Source organism: Maniola hyperantus, chromosome Z (assembly GCF_902806685.2).
Source record: "Maniola hyperantus chromosome Z, iAphHyp1.2, whole genome shotgun sequence".
Classification (NCBI taxonomy): Eukaryota; Metazoa; Arthropoda; class Insecta; order Lepidoptera; family Nymphalidae; genus Maniola; species Maniola hyperantus.
In genome coordinates, this window is record NC_048564.1 from 13,594,542 (window position 1) to 13,616,319 (window position 21,778).

The window sequence follows — 21,778 nt, forward strand, 5'->3', positions numbered from 1 at the left end:
GTCGCCATTCCAGCACCTTAGGACCCCAACGTCTATTGGTTTTACGAACTATGTGCCCTGCCCATTGCCACTTCAGCTTCGCAACCCGTTCAGCTATGTCGGTTACTCTATCACACATGGTCCTTCGCATTCCTCATCCACCCATTTCCCACTACCATCTTAAGGTCATCAGTCTAGCGGGTTTTAGGTCGTCCCACACTGCGCTTACTGGTACGCGGTCTCCACTCCAGGACACGTCTGCTCCGGCGGCCATCGATTTTGCGACAGACATGGCCTGTCCACTGAAACTTCATCTTGCAAATTGCTCTCGCTTTTGTATGCTAGCAACAAGAGATGGACCGTTCCACAGGTGAAAAATTCACGTGAAAAGGCTATTCACGTGAATTTTTCACCTGTAACACAAGCTACCTTACATACAGTAGGTACCTAGCCTGTGAAAATAACGAAGCAAAATCTCACAAATCAAATCAAATAACTTATTCAAAATAGGTAGGTAATAAATTTCATTTTTTGATTGTCAGTTGTTGGATTTGTAAGATATAGTGGTCTTCGTGCCTTCTCCATAAACGTGACACTGGCGAAACACTCTGTGCCCAGCTGGCACACCTAGAAGCCAATAATTGGGAATTGAATTGAAGATATAGTGGTGATAATTTTTACGCAAACTTAAAACTAAAGCTACGAGGGTTCCAAATGCGCCCAGGTCTGAGAAGAGCCAAGTTATTTAAGCCTGCTTTATTTCGTGCAATGGTCATTGACTTGAGCTAAGACGCTAAAGAGTGCTAAATGTATAAAATATAAATGTAAAACGTTAAAAAAATAAAAACATTTACTTATTTAAAAAATGAATGTAACAAAAAAATCGATGATATCCAACATTTTGAATTCAATATTATATTATAAGAGAAATACACTAAACATTTTAGATTACTATCGGTCTATATTACAGTAAAGAATACGTCTTATTAGTCTCTAAAACTGCTTCAGTATATTCTAAAAAATCTGTCTAGAAACCTGGAAAAAATCGATGTACATACATTTTAAAAAAAGTAGAAAAAAAACCGGGCCGCATTGAGAACCACCTCCTTTTTGGAAGTCGGTTAAAAATAGACTGGAAACTTTGTTGTACAAAATCTCATTCTTGAACAATTTTAATAAAAAAAACCACCGTATAAACGCAGCCTTTGACCCAATGACTCGTACAAAATATTTGCCTCAAGCCCCCATTAGCTTTTACCCGCTTTTTGCGAAAATAATCCTTAATAGTATAAAGAGCAAATTTAGGTTTGTTTATTTTGGCGAAAGTCGAAAATTTATCGATGACTCCGAAAACTTTTGTAGGTACTATTAGAAATCGACATACCTATTACCTACGGGCTATCATATCACCACCCCTATTATAAATGCGAAAGTTTGTTTGTTTGTTGGTTTGTCCTTCAATCACGTCGCAATGGAGCAACGGATCGACATGATTTTTTGCATAGGTATAGTTTAAGACCTAGAGAGTGACATACCTATGCTACTTTTTATCCCGGAAAATCAAAGAGTTCCCACGGGATTTTTAAATACTTACCTAAATCCACGCGTACGAATTCGCGGACATCAGCTAGTTTAAACCGACTTCAAAAAAAGGAGGAGGTTTTCAATTCGACTGTATGTTTTTTTTGTATGTTTGTTACGCGATTACTCCGTCAATTATGAACCGATTTTGATGATTCTTTTTTGTTTTGTAGGACATACTTTAGAGGTCTATTTTAATTTGGTAAAGATCTGATGAATATCTTCGGAGATGGAGAACGGAACTCCTCAATGGATTGCTCGCGATCGGTGTAATAGCTTTGTAAAAACAGTAGGTTTTTAACCAGGCATATCATATTTTAGTACAATGGGGCCACTAAAAATGTGAAATAAAAAATTTTCAAAAAAAAAAACCGACTTCAAGAACCACAAACACTAAAAAGTAAAAATAATTTAATTTATTATCCAATATATTATTATGTATACAAGAGTTATTGTAGTTCTATAGTAATATTTTTTGGAGTCGGTGCCAATGAGGGGCCAATGTGGAGTCACAAAACAATGTGAAGAGTAGATAGACGGCTCGTGCGGCTAATTGGCACCGGCTCCAAAAAATATTACTATAGAACTACAATAACTCTTGTATACATAATAATATATTGGATAATAAATTAAATTATTTTTTACTTTTTAGTGTTTGTGGTTCTTGAAGTCGGTTAATTTTTTTTTGATTTTTTTTTATAACATAATGTAGTTAATATGCTGAACTACTTTGTAAAATGCTCTCTAATTAATGCTAATTAATTAGTGTGATTAATATGGGCTAGGATTTTAGGTAGGTAGATCCTCATTAACTAGTATTCATTAATCATTACTTTAGTCGAAGTGTTATATATAATTAACTAATATAATATAATAAAATGTAATTAGATAACAAAATTAAAATAAATAACTTATTGTTCGATTGAGAAATAAGTTTGAATATATCGTGTCAGCCGTGGCTTATAATGTATTTCAGCCTTAAAGTTGCTTGTAATTTGGAAATTACAAATTCCCAAATTGCCCCCGCCGGGAATCAAACCCGGGACCTCCCATTTATAATACCACAATGCTCACAACTGCGCTAGGTAGGTCGTCGAAAGGTAATCCGTATAATTTGTAACTTGAGCAAATGAATATGAATGTTATATTATTCGCAGCTTACGAGCAAAGTCCCGTGTGTACACTAGTTGCACTTCATTACAACTTGTAACGGGGAGGGAGACTAGGAGCTTAGTAATTTTAAATAAAGAATAGGTACAGTGCCTCCAAAATGAGTTCTCACGCGCCATTCTAACTTCATGTGTCAACTGTCAAAAGTACGGTTCCGGGTTCACCTTTAAAATTAGGACTCAAATCGTACTTTTGACATGCCAGTTGATACAAAAATGACTCGTGAGTTCGCATTTTGTACGGACTATACTTTGTAGCTTGTGCAAATGAATATGAATATCACACTCGTACATTATTCGCGGCTTACGAGCAAAGTCCCGTGTATACACTAGTTGCACTTCATTACAACGTGTAACGGGCAGGGAGACTAGGAGCTTAGTAATTTTGAATAACGAATAGGTATAGTGCGTTCAAAATGAGTTCTCACGCGCCATTTTAACTTCATGTGTCAACTGTCAAAAGTACGGTTCCAGCTGCGCGATTGTGGGAGAATGACAGCTACAATTTCACGCTCGCAATCATCTCTGATTGGTTACCGCTCGCTCACTATTGGCTACAATGCATTGTTGCAACAAGAATCGCACAAATTCAGCCAATCATAACATTTGAGATTGTAATAATGATTGATGCAGGTTTTAGACAATCGCCTCGCAGGTTCACCTTTAAAATTAGGACTCAAATCGTACTTTTGACATGACAGTTGACACAAAAATGACTCGTGAGTTTGCATTTTGTACGGACTATACTTTGTAGCTGGTTGTACATTATTCGCGGCTTAAGAGCAAAGTCCCGTGTGTACACCAGTTGCACTTCATTACAACGTGTAACGGGCGGAAGACTAGGAGCTTATAGAGAGAGCCAGCGCGTGCCAGAGCTTCCTTATTTTATAAAAGCTGAAAGTTTATCTGCGTATTTTCCCCAACACAGGAAGGAATGATTAGTGGCTATCTCAATTCTCAACCTGTCGCAACCTAATTTGGCAAGCGAAATGCCGCAAACTGCGAACTTACATTGCAATTTGCACGCTGTATGATTTTTAAGGTTCCGTACCTCAAAATGAAAAAGGAACCCTTATAGGATCACTTGGTTGTCTGTATGTCGTGTCTGTTAAGAAAACCTATAGGGTACTTCCCGTTGACCTAAAATCATGAAATTTGGCAGGTAAATAGAATCCAGAAACCGTGAATTTGTGGTTACATCACAAGAAAAAAATTAAAATGTGTTCGTGAACTGTGTGATTGGTATTTTTAAGTTTTAAAGTAAGATTACTATACCGGATGGGGTATCATATGAAAGGATTTTACTTGTACTTGTATTCTGAAGAAAATACAAAAAAATGGGACTTTATACTTTGACATATGATTTTTTACATCTTTATTACCTGTTATCTCCCAAAGCCACAATGATTCAAAAAACATCCGAACAAACGTTCTTCACAGTGTTGGGGAAAATACGCAGAGAAACTTTCAGTTTTTATAAGATAAGGAAGGTCAAAGTCACGCTGGCTCTTAGGCCATTAGTAATTTTGAATTACGAGTACGTGGGTACGTGTTTAATACTCAAGGGAAATTATCTTCCTAAAGAATACTTAGACTGTGTGTGAACCTACGTTTAATACCGAAGTCACAATAAACCGTAATATACCGTCCGTCGCGTCGTCAGGTTATAGAATAGAATAGAATAGAATAATGTTTTTTCGAGGTATATAGGTGGTACATGGTGTAGACAATATCGTCCTGTACAGCAGTGCAACACCTCGAACAGGTAGGCCACTCAGCTTGTGTTGAGACGTCGGGCCCCTCAGACACAAACCTCTAGAGCAAATATCTGAGGTACCAGACGCCCCAACGCTGATTTTCAGTGACCGCCTTTTAAATATTACCTATAAACGTCAGTGGCATAGAATATATAAAGTTGGCGAGTAAATGGATAAATAAAATGAAATAAAGTGTTTAAAGTTTTTAAATTTAAAGTGATTTAGGACATAAAAGAAGAAATAAGAAATAATACATTGAAATAGATGTTGTAAATTGTAAGAATAGGAAAATTGTACGATAGTTTTTTTTTGTATAATAAAGAAAAAAATAAAATAAAATAGGATAGCTCGCAAGGTGTGGATGAGAAAGTGAAATTTGGTAAGATAAATAAATTAAATAAATTTTGACTAAATTTTAATAGTTACCACACAGAGAGTGGTTTTTAGAGCCTCAATAGCTCAACTGGTACAGGAGTGGACTGAAAACCGAAAGGTCGACGGTTCAAACCCCGCCCGTTGCACTATTTAATTTTCGTACCTTTATTTATTTTTTCGAGGGGGAAATCTTCTGAAGATACCCAATCGGGTTATGTGGGATTTCTACCCACTAAAACCATTTAACATGAATAATATTCTTTTTTTTTAAACAAAGTGGTCTGTGGGTTACCATAATGACCTTGGACGATTTAACCTATGACACTTTGACAAATGTATAATACGCGACAGGTTGTGATAGCAATCAGGATATGAGGTGGGGGACGCTCTGCACACCTGTACGTCACCCGCGCTATCCCGCACCGGGTAGGGCGGGGGCTGGGGCGGTCCGCAGCCTTCTAATCGGAGGTTGAGGGTTCGATCCCGGGCGCGCACCTCTAACTTTTCGGAGTTATGTGCGTTCTAAGTATGTAACTACCTAATTAAATATCACTTGCTTTAACGATGAAGGAAACATCGTGAGGAAACCTACATGCTCCATGAGTTCTCCATAATGTTCTCAAAGGTGTGTGAAGTCTACCAATCCGCACATGGCTAGCGTGTCAGACTATGATCAAAACCCTTCTCTTCTCACTCTGAGAGGAGACCCGTGCTCTGTAGTGATAAGTTGATCATGATGATGAAACAATCAATATAGTTCGTTTTAACACAAAGAATAAGAGACTTGGAATGTAGTAAACTTATGAACCCTTTCACACTATGCGAATAGTTTTATTCAACTCTCCAACTGTATTATCATCATCATCATGATCATCCCATCACCGGCCCACTACAGAGCACGGGCCTCCTCTCAGAGTGAGAAGGGTTTTAACCATAGTCTATCACGCTGGCCATGTGCGGATTGGTAGACTTCACACACCTTTGAGAACATTATGGAGAACTCACAGGCATGCAGGTTTCCTCACGATGTTTTCCTTCACCGTTAAAGCAAGTGATATTTAATTAATTAAAACGCACATGACTCCGAAAAGTTAGAGGTGCGTGCCCGGGATCGAACCCCCGACCTCCGATTATTCAACTCTCCAACTGTATTATAGTGAAGGTATTTTAGTATCGCGATACACTCACGAGTGCAAGGGTCGTAAAGCTCGTTTATCGGCTCCTTTCAGCGACACGTACAGAAGCTTTTATCCTCACCCCGGATCGGATGTCCCTTCTAACCCATCCATTCTCATATCGTCATCCCTAATATCGGCGGGTCTGGGCAAACTTGGGGGCAATTTGGAGTTTAATATATTGTTGTTGTATACCCGTTAGGCCCTTTTTACATGTGCACAGTCACAGCACAGTTATTGTACCGTGTAAAGTAGTAATGTTAGCCTCAATAGCTCAACGGGTAAAGGAGTGGACTGAAAATCGAAAGGTCGACGGTTCAAACCCCGCCCGTTGCACTATTGTCGTACCTACTCCTAGCACAAGCTTTACGCTTAGTTGGAGGGGAAAGGGGAATATTAGTCATTTAACATGGCTAATATTCTTTAAAAAAAATGTAGGAGCTATTATGATAATTTTTAGGGTTCCGTACCTCAAAAGGAAAAACGGAACCCTTATAGGATCACTTTGTTGTCTATCTGTCTGTCGGTCTGTCAAGAAACCTACAGGGTAGGTACTTTCCGTTGACTTAGAATCATGAAATTTGGGAAAAAATGGCATGAAAAATCTGAAAACCGTGAATTTAGGATTATATTTAAAATGATATTAGAAACCTCAATATCATTTTAGAAGACGTATCCATAGATACATGTTTTAAGTATCTATGGATAGGTCTTATGTACATAGTTTACATGCCGGGAACAGCCATAGGCTACTTTTTATCCCGGTAAATCAAAGAGTTCCCACGGGATCCATAAAGGCCCATCCTTTTAACCGATGTATTTAAAATTTGGCATAAAGGTAGCTTTCTCCCCGGATATTGACACAGACAACTATTTATCACATCATTTTTATAAAACCTTAATTAAAATGAAGGATCAAATGGATGGCCGACCGCTCCGAGGGTGCGAATAACGCAATTGCGGAATATAAATCGAACACGTCACGTCCCCACGCGGAAATTTATCGTTTGTAAAATTACTCGTAGCATCAATCGTCCCCGAAGCGTTCCTGTTTCAACGTTCGGCACCTTAGCCAGAAAACCCGGCCAAGTGAGAGTCAGGCTCGCGCAATGAGGGTTCCGTACTACAGTCGTATTTTTTCGACATTTTGCAGGATAATTCAAAAACTGATACATAAAAATAAATAAAAATCTGTGCACAGGTGAAGACCTTTCATATTATGATGCCCCACTTGATATAGTTATCTTACTTAGAAAATTGAAAATACTAATTATTAGTTCATGACCACAATTTAATTTTTGTGTGATGTAACCACAAATTCACGGTTTTCAATGTACAATATTTCCTGGCGGGTGCTGTACATTATTTCTGACGCGTAGGAACTACTTGAAGCAAATACTTAGTTATAGCAATGCCACTTCGAGTATTATCTTTATTATACACTAACTGATACCCGCGATTTCATCCGCGTAGACTACAAAATTTGGAACCCCTATTTTACGCCCTAAGGATTGAATTTTTAAAAATCCATTTTTTGTGAGGTCTGTCAATCTGCACTGGGCCAGCGTGGCGGACTATGGCCGTTATCATCTTGAAAGGACATCATTAACCATCGTGGCAAGTTTTCGACGCAGTCACATCTCATGGGGTCATATATTTATCACGTCGTACCCCTATCGCAATACGCGACGCTTATCCTTTCCGTGCAGTGCTTAGTATGAAATTTTACATCTAGTACAGTTCACTACAGTTAGGGAACTCGTTACAAAACATCGAGGCATCGACGTCACTGACAGGCATCATACTATAACGCGTAAAATTTAACTCCTCACGCGCCATTTTAACATTGACAGTGGCGCGTGACTAGTTTGAGTAAAATAGCGAGTGTTAGTTTTTTGATTTTTAAGCAGCATTGCCCCATATTAATACACCATATGACAAAATGCTGTGAAAGTACCTAAAATACACTAATATCGCCGTTTCTATGTCTGTCAACTGGCGAATATTTTTACCCCATATGTTCGATTAGCGAGTCTCATTGAAGATAGGCATCTAACGTTATTCCCAGAAAAACAGCGATATCCACTACATCTAATTCCTTATTATCAAGTTCTACAGCGGTTTTCATCTGCTTAAACATTTGGTCATGTGAATCCGGTATTTGACAACTAGTCAAATCAGTAACTTTTTATCAAACGTCAAAACGCGCGCTTAGTATGCGAAATGCCGGTATGTTACGTCACAATAATTTGACGTACTTTTTAAAGTTTAATCGATAATTTAAAATGGTTGTCACTCATAAAACTAAGAAAGGATGTGGAATTTACGTATTTTGCAAGACGCTCTATTTAATAATCACTGAGAAATAATTTATTTTTGACATAGTCAAATACCATATTTAAAATACTTCGTCTTTTTCCCATTAAGAAGTAGGTTTACCTTCGAACCACTGTACCACCTTGATAAGAAAATTAAAATCCGTGCTACTTACTGAATATTTGACTTTAAATCAAAAAGCTTTAGGTCCAATTTACTCTGACGTTATTATGTTTCGATCTTGAAAAGTTAAATTCTACCAACGTTGGGTGAGATATAAAATCTCATACTAAGCATAGCGTTACATCATTTATCAACATACCGCACCATTTTCGCCGGTAATGTGGAAATATAAATATAATATTCTTCTATTCACGTGAAACACGTCAATCGCTTTCATGCTCGCTCGTTACATTTCTATTTACTAATATAATAAAGGAAAATGGAAAAGCATTTTCCCAAACTTTTGAGGTAAATCTGTTTTTTTTTCTAATCTTCAATGTCAAACTTGTACCTATTCTTCATTCCACCCTCCTTTTTCTACAACCGTACCACGCGCCACCGTAAGCAATTACTTCGAAAGTTGAAAATACTAATTATTAGTTCCACCACACCAGTATGACCACAATTTAATTTTTTTTGTGTAATCTAACCCTAAATTCACGGTTTTCAGATTTTTCCCCAAATGTCAGCTAAAAGATCTACCTACCTGCCAAATTTCATGATTCTAGGTCAACGGGAAGTACCCTGGTAGGTTTCTTGACAGACAGACGGACAGACAGACAGACAGACAACAAAGTGATCCTATAAGGGTTCCGTTTTTCCTTTTGACGTACGGAACCCTAAAAATTAAAAAATGTAAGGTATATAAGGGGTTAAATTTTCAAAAATCTTTTCTTAGCGGGTCCCTACGTCATAATAGCTATCTGCATGCAAAAATTCAGCCTGATCGAGCCGCCATAATAGGCATATAGCTCGGATCATATGACCCAGTGAGCCCGGACTGGCCTTATATCATCTCACCATCGAACACGTTAATTTATCAACGTTAATTAAGATTAATGTGCATAAAGGAATTAAGATCTACATCAGTCGAGCGTCCCTTAGGGATTTCATTTAACGTAGCTAAGATAAGCACTGAACGGAAAGGTTTTTACCTAAGTGCTTAAGAAAATATTTTAATAATATTACTTTTATAGATCAAAATTTGCATTTTCGTGTCCCACCGCGCGCCAACGAGGAAACGATAAGCTATAGACTATTTTCTCCATCAGTACTTATATGATAAATGCGAAAGTGTGTTTGTTTGTTGGTTTATTGGTTTGTTGGTTTGTCCTTCAATCACGTCGCAACGGAGCAACGGATCCACGTGATTTTTTGCATGGGTGTAGTTAAAGACCTCGTACTTCAAGGAATAATAAAAAAATAGAATTAGCGAAATCGGTTCAGCGGTTCTTGAGATTTGCGACTACTCCAAGCATAGCTCTCTCCATCGGCCGCTGAGTTTTCTTATGAGATATTTCTTTCTTATGACTCTGAGCTTTCTTATGAGGCCCATAGTTACTGTACTGAATTATACAGTCCATCCAATTAATATCAATGATTTATCAAGTTTGTTTTCATCTTTTACAGAGCCAGGCCATGAAGATCGTTCGCACCGTAGGCCAGGCCTTCGAGGTGTGCCACAAGATGCAGGCCAACCCTCACGAAAACCCCGTACCCTCCACCTCCTCAGCGCCCGATGACTTTGCCGCCACAGACGTCGCCAGCGAGCCACCGCCATCCAAAGGTTTGTTCACCAACTCCTTATTTTTTTCTTGGGCAGATGAAAAGCCTCATGGATACCGTCTGCTGGTACACTTCTTAACCTCACTATGGATGTTACTTTGTGACCTAGGAACTAAAAACCTCTACCGTTCTTCGTCCACTACTTTGCAGAAGGCAGTTATTTGTTTAGGTTGTGGTTAACCAACTCCTTATACACATAATATAGACATATCCATAAAGAGATGGAGTGATAAGGAGTGAGTTTTTTGGTGACTATCTATACTAAGCTTTATGAACATTATCATTGGCACTCTGAAACGGATGCGGCGGGGCTTACTTACTGCCTTTGCAACTGTCCCAACTATTCTTCCTTCCTTCTGATTGCTTGCCTTTACCTTTTTAGGGTTCCGTAGCCAAATAGCAAAAAACGGAACCCTTATAGATTCGTCATCATCGTCACATGACACAGCTACTTTTTTCCGAAACTATATATAGCTAAGTATATTGTTAAAACTTGGTATGTAGATGTATTCTGTGAACCGCATTAAGATTTTCGCACAAAAATAGAAAATACAGTAAATTTTCCTCGTACTTAGAACTGATTGAGGTTTTTAATATATATTTTTTCTAAACTGAATAGTTTGCGCGAGAGACACTTCCAAAGTGGTAAAATGTGTGTCCCCCCCTGTAACTTCTAAAATGAGAAAATGATAAACTAAAAAAAAAATATGATGTACATTGCCATGCAAACTTCCACCGAAAATTGATTTGAACTAGATCTAGGAAGTAGTTTTTTATTTATCGTGCAAAATGTCGATAAAATACGATTGTAGTATGGAATCCTCAGAGCGCGAGTCTGATTCGCACTTGGCTGGTTTTTTAGTTTATAGCACAGTTAGAAACAAAACAACGATTAATGTTATGCTAGCGTCGCAGCTACGGATTGATTTAATAAACACAGCCAATTGAATTGGCCTTTGAAATTATCAATTTCGCTAGAAAACTATGCGGTATATCGAAATGAAAACTGAAAATAGGTCTGATTATTTCCAATATTATGCGTCCGCACGCCCGAGCGCTCGAAATTCTGGGTCAGTGTGATCTTTTTAGGGTTGTTTCATATTTGTTTGGTGCCTAGTGCCCGCACTTCACGTAAACGGCGCGAACAACTAGTGTGAATGGGTGTTTACTGCCATTCATGGATGGTTCACGAGATTTCGCGAGGGTCGCTCCAAATGAACCGTGAGTGTATGTTGTTTCAATCAACATGAGTAAAAAAGAGGGAGATAGACTAAGTTTTAACAAGACAAATCAACGTTTGATATAGGTAGACCAGTCAATAACGTCAAAGTAAAATGGACCTAAAGCGCCTTGAATTGAAGTCAAAAATTCAATGCCACTGATTTTACTTTCGCAGCGTTTCCGTTTGGAGCGTTGGCTGTAGATATGTAGACAAACTTGAGCTTTAAAACAAGGCTATGAAGATCCAATTTACTATAACGCGGAAGTATTTCGACACTCGAATACTATCAACGTTGGTGAGACATAAAATCTTGTACTAAGCGTACAGAATCTTATGAAAAATACGGAAATGAAATTCCAAAGTTATTTCCATAGTACTCAATTGTGGTGAATTATTAAAATTCGCCACAGATTACTATGTACATAGGATATTCACAGAGTACTTTGTTGCTAACTTTGGAATTTGATTTCATGAGATTCTGGTCTACCTATTTTACATTTCAAGGACTTTCAAAATAACATATAACAACGAATATAATAGGATGAGTGACGTAATCATACTAAAAGGCAAACGTTTGTGTGTGTGTGTGTGGACTGATGGACTACTGGACCGATTTGGCTGAAATTTGGAATGACAATAGATTATACCCTGGATTAACACAAAGGCAACTTTTGATCCTGGAAAATCAAAGTGTTCCCACGGGATTTTTATGCAACTCAGTATATCCACGCGAACCAAGTTGAGGGCATCAGCTAATAGGTAGGTAGGAAGAAGCGGTAACACAGTGTAACCTTAACATGCGCACAAACAAACCCACGGTAGGTACGTTTTACACCTACCGGGCGTTTAGCTCCCGAATCTGTTTGATATTCAAGTCGGAATTAGGCACCGAATCTCATAATGTTTAAAATTAGCCAGGCTCATTTCTTTGTTGGCACTTTATCCAATAATATGCGTGAGAATGTCGCAAAGTTACAAAATGCAACAAACTCAGACCATATTTTGTAAGCGTTCCCAAATAGGTCTCCATTTCCTAGTTTATACTTCCCATCGATCGTCAAGCTTACCTGCAGACGAACCAATTATATTGTCCTCTCAACTGCGGTCTACTGTCACTATATTTACCGGCTAGCTTTGCTCGCGACTTCGTCCGCGTGGACTACACAAATTTCAAACCCCTATTTCACCCCCTTAGGGGTTGACTTTTCAAAAATCCTTTCTTAGCGGATGTCTACGTCATAATAGCTATCTGCATGCTAAATTTCAGATCGATCCGTCCTGTAGTTTGAGCTGTGCGTTGATAGATCAGTCAGTCAGTCAGCTCTTCATTTTATATAGGTATTTAGAGAATACCGAGTTTTGCAAACATTTGCTCGCAGGTAGACATGTTTGACAAATGGTAGTTCCTCACGCATCCGCTGGGAGTACTATACAATTTGTCATGCAAATATTCAAAACAAGCACTAACGAGGAAAATGTTTCAAAAACTCTAGCTCTACCTACTGCTAAAGTTACGTAAAACTTGCTTGCGTTTTTTCTGCTTTGCGAATGTATCTATAAATATTCTATTTTAAAGTAGTGCAAATGCTGCCGTTGCGATTTTATAATTAAACATATTTCTATGATTGTTTTCTTCGTGAACAAGCTGAGGCGAACGAAACACGCCTCTGTGTAGACATCATATCTAAGTAACTAAAACTTGAGTGGATAATATTGTTCAAACCATGCGATGCTTACCAATCGCCTATGTCGATATTTCAGTACTTATCAACGAGTAATGTGTTCACCTCAGCTGCAGCGAAACCTACACTAAGCACATTACGATTTACGAGGCGACTTGCTAGCGATATTGTATTCTTAATGTGCTTAGTGTTTTTATTTACTTAACATCTCATTCACGTGATTGATAGAATTCGAAGAGTTAAAACTCTATAACGTAGTAGTAAAATGGATCTAATGGTTTTGCATCACTGATTTTAATTTGCAAGGGTTTGGCTTGAAGCGCTGCCGATGGCTGTAGATGGATAAACGAACTTTAGCTTTGACGCTGAAGTCCATTTTACTCTAACGCTCGAATTCTATGAACGTTGGTGAGATATAAAATCTTATACTAACCCTAATGTAAGATAATATTATGAATGATATTGTTTTCCGCATTTTTGGCGAACTGGAAATAGCTCCTGTACCTGTACCACACCTTATAGCAAATTCGCTACTTGTTTTGCTTAGCGAAACTTCATCAAATTGCAAAACCACCACTTTCATAAGTACCGATGTACCTGCGCAGAAATTCTAATTTTGAATGCCGCGAAAATTTCTCAGCCAATAGCGCGCGTCCGCCCACTATTGGTTGTTGTCTACGCGCCTTGTTTTTATGCGCGTACTATGAGATAGCACGAGTATCTGTTTCTCTTGCGATTAAAATCTTAACGTCAAGCTTTTACGTCAGAATTTCATTGTTATACACTGTACCTAGATTCGGTTTTGTTATTTTATTTTTTCCTTTATTGGTCTATTGATTTGTCTTTCAATCACGTCGCAACCGAGCAAATCCCGAAAAATCAAAGAGGTCCCACGGGATTATTAAAAACCCAAATATCCATGCGGACGAAGTCACGGGCATCAGCTAGAATGTCATAAACGTAACAAGTCATGGCAGTACTTCAGCACTTTTGCTGCTACGGTTTAGTAGTTGAGAGATGCCAATCGAAAGACCAATCCGCACATGGCCAGCGTGGTAGACTATGGCCAAAACCCTTCTCTCTGAGAGGAGACCCGTGCTCTGTAGTGAGCCAGCGATGGGTTGATCATGATGATGATGATGAATCGAAAGAACTTTCCGCTACTCACTGTAGTGCGCTGACTGTCATGTGTTTGGAAATTACATTTGAATGGGCTTAGCCATAGGGTGGTTTGGACATCAATGGGCTTAACGAACAACTGCGGTTATGTCTATCACACTGGCGACAGGTGACGCCTACTCGTCTACTGGCAGTGACGGCACGTTTGGTTTGGAGAGTCTATAACACTAGCTATTTTACAAATGCATATTCAGCGAGATGCAGTTTAGCAACCGTCCAGATGAGATAAACAACGTTGTGCGATACCATAGGTAGGTATCGAATAGAAAGATAAACATTATTTTTTCTGTATAAAAACGAAAAATAAGATCGAGTTTTATAATTGGGTATGACTACATCAAAAATAAATTATTTCTCAGTGATTATTAAATAGAGGGTCTTCCAAAATACGTAAAATCCACGTCCTTTGTTGGTTTTAAGTAAAATAACCATTTTAAATTATCGATTATACTAAAAAAAGCACGTCTAATGATTGTGACGTCACACACCGGTATTTTATAGAATCTCGCATACTAAGCGCGCGTTTTGACGTTTGAGAAAAAGTTACTGATTTGACTAGTTGTCAAATACCGTATTAACTTTATTTTAGAAACACAAACGCGTGATGGCACAGACTGGAAAATGAAGTCATAGCCTCAGATCTCAGAAGCTTCGTTTAACCTTTTCGCTCAGAAAACGGTCATCGAGCGTGTCGTCGTAAAGCCGGACGGATTCGTGCCAAGTATTTTCCCTTATCGCGAGTGACATCTTTTAAGGCCCAAGACACGGGTCTGCCCGCAAAATTCAAATTTAATTTGATTTTTCACAATTTGCAAACTAATGCGACAACGTAGGCTTATGGCATTCAAATTTCACCCATAGCAATATCATCTTCACAGATTTTTATACTAATGTTATAAATGCGACAGTGTGTCTGTCTGTCTGCTAGCCTTTCATGGCCCATCCGATCAATCGATTTTGACGAAATTTCGTACAGAGATAGCTTGCATACCGGGGAAGGACATAGGCTACTTTTTATCCCGGAAAACGAAAAAGTTCCCACGGGATTTTAAAAAACCTAAATCCACGCGGACGAAGTCGTGGGCATCATCTAGTTTTGAATAATTTCTTAAACTGGACACTTTCAAGTAAAGATTTTTATATAAACCTGTGAAGATGATACTGCTAGGGGCTCAGTTTGAATGCCATAAGCCTACTTTGTCATATTAGTTTACAAATTGCGCAAAACAAAATTAAAGGAGATTGCCCATTTTCTTAGAAGCTTTGGGCCCCCCCAATATAATTGTTATGTCACCATGTTTTTAATTTTATTTTGTACACAAATAATTAACTTTTTATATTCTGCAAACGATTTCCATTTATTCACCCTGGTTATAAAGAAATCTTATTTTTATGTTGCTGATATTGCTGGTATTTTATTAATACTTCTTCAAAATAAATGGATGTTTCCAATTCTAATTGTAATTGTGGATATTTTCAATGATAGGGTGAAAGAAAAGTCGTAATAAAACATATTATAATCGTAATTAACACATTTTTTTAAAAATAATTTAAGTTTTGACACGACGCCACAAAAGAGGGCCCATTCGCGGGCGATCTCCTTTGAATTTCGCGAGCAGACCGTGCCTTCCACCTTAATAACTATGGCCACACCTGCGCGTCGTAAACGCGGGATGCGGGAGCCTCCACGACACGAATCTATACGTGCACATTAACATGACTATTGTAGTCATGTAGGTGTGCATGACGCCGTTAAATATCGAGGGAGGTTACCGCCTGGGCGGCTGAATATGCCACTTCGTAATTGCTTTGGTTGCGCAGGTTTGGATGATGCTTTAGGCACATCGTTTGTAGGTTTTATAAAAAACTAGCTGCCCCGGCGAACTTCGTACCGCCTAACAGTCGATTCTTTTTCAGGCAATTTTTTTCAATTTTTCTCTCCGTAAGAACAATCTTCGTACTTCAAGGAATATTATAAAAAAAGAATTAGCGAAATCGGTTCAGCTGTTCTCGAGATTTGCGATGACCAACACATTCAGCGATTCATCCATACTAATATTACAAATGCGAAAGTGTGTCTGTCTATCTGTCTGTCTGTCTGGTAGCCTTTCACGGCCCATCCGTTCAACCGATTTTGACTAAATTTGGTACAGAGACAGCTTGCATCCCGGGAAAGGACACATCCCCCTTTATATCGGACGAAGTCGCGGGCATCATCTAGTTTTTATATATAGAGAAGAAGATGGAGTGGAGATGGCGCCGAACCGCATCTTTTTTTAGTTTATTGACATAATGCGGTTGAAATTCATCATCATCATGATCAACCTATCGCCGGCTCACTACTGAGCAATGGGTCTACGGAGGTCTATATAATATATGGAGCTGCTCGTAATAACATTCACAATATTGTGTCAAACCTGTGCCAACTATCAGTACCTCAGTACCCTTATTATAAATGCGAAAGTGTGTTTGTTTGTTGGTTTGTTGGTTTGTCCTTCAATCACGTCGCAACGGTGCAACGGATTGACGTGATTTTTTGCATGGGTGTAGATAAAGACCTGGAAAGTGACATAGGCTACTTTTTATCCCGGAAAGTCAAAGAATTCCCACGGGATTTTTAAAAACTTAATTCCACGCGGACGAAGTCGCGGGTATTAGCTAGTTGAGTAATATAATTAATGACATCCTCGAACGCATCGCTTGTGATGTCGTCAGGCGATTTATTACTTCCAATTTGAATTTTGATTTATTTAACGGTTATTCTAATATGCGTTTCAAATAAAATGATCGACGACCTTGCTATAATCTAAATGTAAATACAAAATATATAAAAGTACAAGGAAACCTTGAAGGAAAACATCGTGACAAAGCCTACATGTACGGTTGGAGCTGAAAGTCCTACAGTCCTAAAATCATGTTTTTTTTTATTTTTCTCTTGAATTCTGGCCCCATAAACTATCGCTATACAAAAAATCACATCATTTTTAGGGTTCCGTACCTTAAAAGGAAAATGGAACCCTTATAGGATCGCTTTGTTGTCTGTCTGTCTGTCTGTCAAGAAACCTACAAGGTACTTCCCGTTGACCTAGAATCATGAAATTTGGCAGGTAGGTAGGTCTTATAGCTGACATTTGGGGAAAAATCTGAAAACCGTGAATTTAGGGTTAGATCACACAAAAAAAATTAAATTGTGGTCATGAACTAATAGTTAGTATTTTCAATTTTCGAAGTAAGTAACTATATTAAGTGAGGTATCATATGAAAGGTCTTCACCTGTTCATTCTAAAACAGATTTTTATTTATTTTTATGCATCATAGTTTTTGAATTATCGTGCAAAATGTCGAAAAAATACGACTGTAGTACGGAACCCTCAATGCGCGAGCCTGACTCGCACTTGGCCGGTTTTAATACATTTGCCGGGTTTTTATTACTACAGTCCAAGACCCTATTCTTATTAAGTAATGTGTAGGGTGTGCGGTCATTCGTTGCGTGCGGAATAATCGTAATGTTAACCACCTGGACGGCTGTTTATATTTCACAGCCACATCTTAACTAACAGTTTCATCGTGGGCGGATTATAATTAGCTTTTATGTGCCGCTTTATGACATCCGACGCGCAACGGCCGCCTCGAGGTCCGACGTCATGGGTTTACGGCCGATGTGACGTGGTGACGCCACAGTGTTATGAGTTATGACATGCTCGTGAAATTATTGTTATCGCTGACTTGCTAATCATTTTATGAGTGCAGTCGAATGTGTCTATCTCCATCTCAGACGGCATCATCGTTTCTAAACTAACTTGTATCTGAATAAAATAAATAAAACCGACCGCAAGTGCGAGTTAGACGCATAATTATTTAGTTTTGTTATTTTACTTAAGTGGCTAAATAATTATGAACAGAGCTAACTTTTTACCCTCTAACAAATAAACCTGGAATAGCGGTGGAATAGTTATACTCTGTTTTGTCTTTTTCCTTCAAATGTCAAATTACTGATGACAGAGAAAGATAAAACAGAGTATATCTATTCCACCGCTATTCCAGGTTTACTTGTTAGAGGGTTAATGTTTAATTTTTTTCATTGCAGATGTTGTGACACCTTTAATAAGTTGTTTATCTAATAAAGTGTGGGTGTGCTTGCGTGTGTGTATAGATTTAGGTATATAGTGCTTAAAAAACCGACCAAGTGCGAGTCAGACTCGCGCACCGAGGGTTCAGTACTCGGGTAATTTTTTCAACATTTTGCACGATAAATCAAAAACTATTAGGTAGGTATGCATAAAAATAAATAAAAATCTGTACAGGTAAAGTTCTTTCATATGATAAATACCGGCAAAATATAGTAAAATACAAGTGACATCTACTATATCGAATTGTACCTTGGTATTTCTTTCTCATTCTCATTATTAAACATTCAAAAGAAAACGTCGAATGAATCTGCTGAACCAACAAGTTTAGTAAAGTAGGTAAATGGTTGTAATAACAATAACGTTTTCGATACATTACTTATACGAAACTAAAATATCACTAATATTGGACCAATGTTTGCGTTATTGGTAAGAAAATTTATGAAATGTAAATGTTAGCAGTGTAGCGAGAAAAATTACATTATACAACGAAGCGAGACATTATGCGGAGGTCGTTTCCCATATCACGTGAAACAAATTTGCTACAGACAGAGTACACCACTGGCAGTGAACGACTAAGCATAGAAATACTCTTGGCTCTATACTTCCATACTAATATTATAAATGCTAAAGTGTGTCTGACTGTCTTTCTGTCTGTCTGCTAGCCTTTCACGGCCCATCCGTTCAACCGATTTTGACGAAATTAAGTACAAAGATAGCTTCCATTCCGGGAAAGGACACAGCCTCCTCTTTATCCCGGAAAATCAAAGAGTACCATTGGGATTTTTTTAAACCTATATCCACGTGGACGAAGTCGCGGGCTTCATCTCGTATTTTATAAAGAAAAAAATCATATCCTGGTTTTTATCATTTAACTGTCTGTCAATCTGCACTTGGCCAGCGTGGTAGACTTGCTATTCCCACGACTTCGTCTGCGTGGACTACACAAATTTCGAACCCCTATTTTAGCCCTTTAAGGATTGAATTTTCAAAAATTCTTTCTTACCGGATGTCTACGTTATAATAGTTATCTGCAAGCCAAATTTCAGCCCGATTCGACTAGTAGTTTGAGCTGTGCGTTGATAGATCAGTCAGTTAGTCAGTCATTCAGTCAGTCAGGTTTTCCTTTTATATATACTAGCTTATTCCCGCGACTTCGTCCGCGTGGACTACACAAATTTCGAACCCCTATTTTAGCCCTTTAAGGATTGAATTTTCAAAAACCCTTTCTTAGTGTATGTCTACGTCATATTAGTTATCTGCTTTCCAAATTTCAGCCTGCTCAATCAGTAGTTTGAGCTGTGCGTGATAGATCAGTCAGTCATTCAGTCAGTCAGCTTTTCCTTTTATATACATACCTACTACCGTATTCCCACGACGTCGTCTGTGTGGATTACACAAATTACAAAGTTCAAATTTCGTGAGTAGAGTCACTAGATATGGCTCTGTAATAATTCTTATGTAGTAAATATTTAAAAAACGTAGCTATACATCATTTCGAGCGAGCGTAGAAACCATTTGCAGTTTGAGACGTTGATTTATTATTATTAATGTAACCGTTTTATTGGTTATACAATAAAAAAGAGTTACAGCATAAAGTGTTAAAAATTTAATTTATCTCCCGACTCGAACCTGCGCGCGCCATATAGACAACTAGCGACCCACCCTGGCTTCGCACGGGTAGCTTATTACTATTTTTGTAAAGATCTCTAATTTCTTGAAATGAAATATAGGTATATAAATATCGAAGTTTGTGTAGTCCACGCGCATAAGTTAATTGTTAACTAAAAAGTCTCTGTGGGCGTTACGAAGTTGCATGAAAGTGAACTTTCCATCATTTTCGCCTCTCAAGTAAAGGTCAATAGGTCACAGTATTTTTTCACACTTTGCGCTTTTTGGGGCGGGCAAAGGCTGAAGTCATCTATTCTACTGAATGTCAACTCCTCTTTGAGACGTTACTACAAAGAATAGCGCCTCTGTAGCATCTATTAGCGCCAGCTTTTTAGCTTTCAAGTTTTTTCGCGCCTAATAAACACAAATAATTTTCTGTTTTTGCCTTGCCCGAATTCAGTAGTGGACCGGCAATGGGTTGATTATGATGGTGATGATTACTTGCACTATGGACTAAAAGCCAGCGCGTGCCAGGCCTTCGTTATATTATAAAAGCTGAAAGTTTCTCTGCGTATTGTCCACACCAAAGGGAGAAACGATCAGCGACTATGAAGTTTGGATCATGGTGGCTTTGGGAGATAACAGGTACTTAATAAGGTATAAAAAATCTTACGTCGTTGCAACTCCCTGTCAGACACCCTCAAACTTTTAAACTTTAAGGGTGACTAGCTGGGGGCTAATACGACTCTAAGCGTCTGGCAATGCATTACGTCATGTCTAATACTATTCCGAAGAAAATGTAAAAAAATTAGACTCTAGTATACCTTTAAGTGTTCTGGAGTGGAGACCGCGTACCGGTAAGCGCAGTGTAGGACGACCCCCCGCCCGCTGGACCGATGACCTGAAGAAGGTGGTGGGGAGCGGTTGGATGAGGAAGGCGGAGGACCGTGTTTGGTGGCGCGCTCTTGGAAAGGCCTATGTCCAGCAGTGGACGCAAACAGGCTGATGGATGGATGGATGGATGATACCTTTAAGATTTTTCACCCTTTTATTACCTACCTGTCATCTCCTAAAGCCACCATGATCTTTACACCATAGTCGCTGATCGTTCCACCCTGTAGAGACAATATGAACAGAAACTTTCAGCTTTTATAAAATAACTAAGGTCTGGCATGTGCTGGCTCTCTCTCTATTACCTACTAAGTAACTACTCTGAAGTGTTCCTGTCAGTCAGGACAAATCTTATTATAAGTATAGATTAGACGTGAGTGCAATCTGATCATCAGAGCCCGAGACGGAGTGCGGCGCGTCGGAGCCGGGCAGCGCCGCGTCCAGGGCCGCCGAAGAGCCGCGTGGCGTCCATCGGCCCAAGCACTTGGACCTGCTGCCGCCACCGCCGCAAAATAAAGGAAAACGCTCCGCTCAGGTAACGAACATCAAGAGCTCTTTATTCGTAGTTCGCTCAAATAAACGTACAGTAGCCGGCAAAAAATATTGTACATCGACCGTGTCGTTCGTTGTCTTAATATTTGTGAATTGAAATACATAGTTGTAAATTAAAATTCCGCATTCCAAGTGTTCCATTCCAACATCCAAGTATTTATCAAATTCAAGCTCATCCCACTTCTGATAACGTATTGCATTTATTTTATTTGCGTCCGCGGTTTCAATAATCATGTCTATCTATCTAATGAAATAACAACGTTTACTGAGTAACTCTTAGTTAATTTCTGAACTACAAAACCGATGACCTTGAAATATTTACGGCACAATTTCTAAAGTATCTTCTTTTTAACAAAAAATATTGAATGAAATAC

At 38.6% G+C, this 21,778-nt stretch overlaps 1 protein-coding gene across 2 annotated transcripts in view; it reads left to right on the forward strand.

The window, feature by feature from the left end:
- LOC117995429 (carboxyl-terminal PDZ ligand of neuronal nitric oxide synthase protein) overlaps positions 1–21,778 on the forward strand; it is a 160,746-nt gene that overhangs the window by 124,788 nt on the left and 14,180 nt on the right. For both annotated transcript variants that reach the window (XM_069508657.1, XM_069508656.1), the window contains 2 exons: positions 9,985–10,141; positions 21,248–21,387. In XM_069508657.1, the coding sequence (XP_069364758.1) occupies positions 9,985–10,141; positions 21,248–21,387 (297 nt within the window). The remainder of the gene's footprint in view (positions 1–9,984; positions 10,142–21,247; positions 21,388–21,778) is intronic.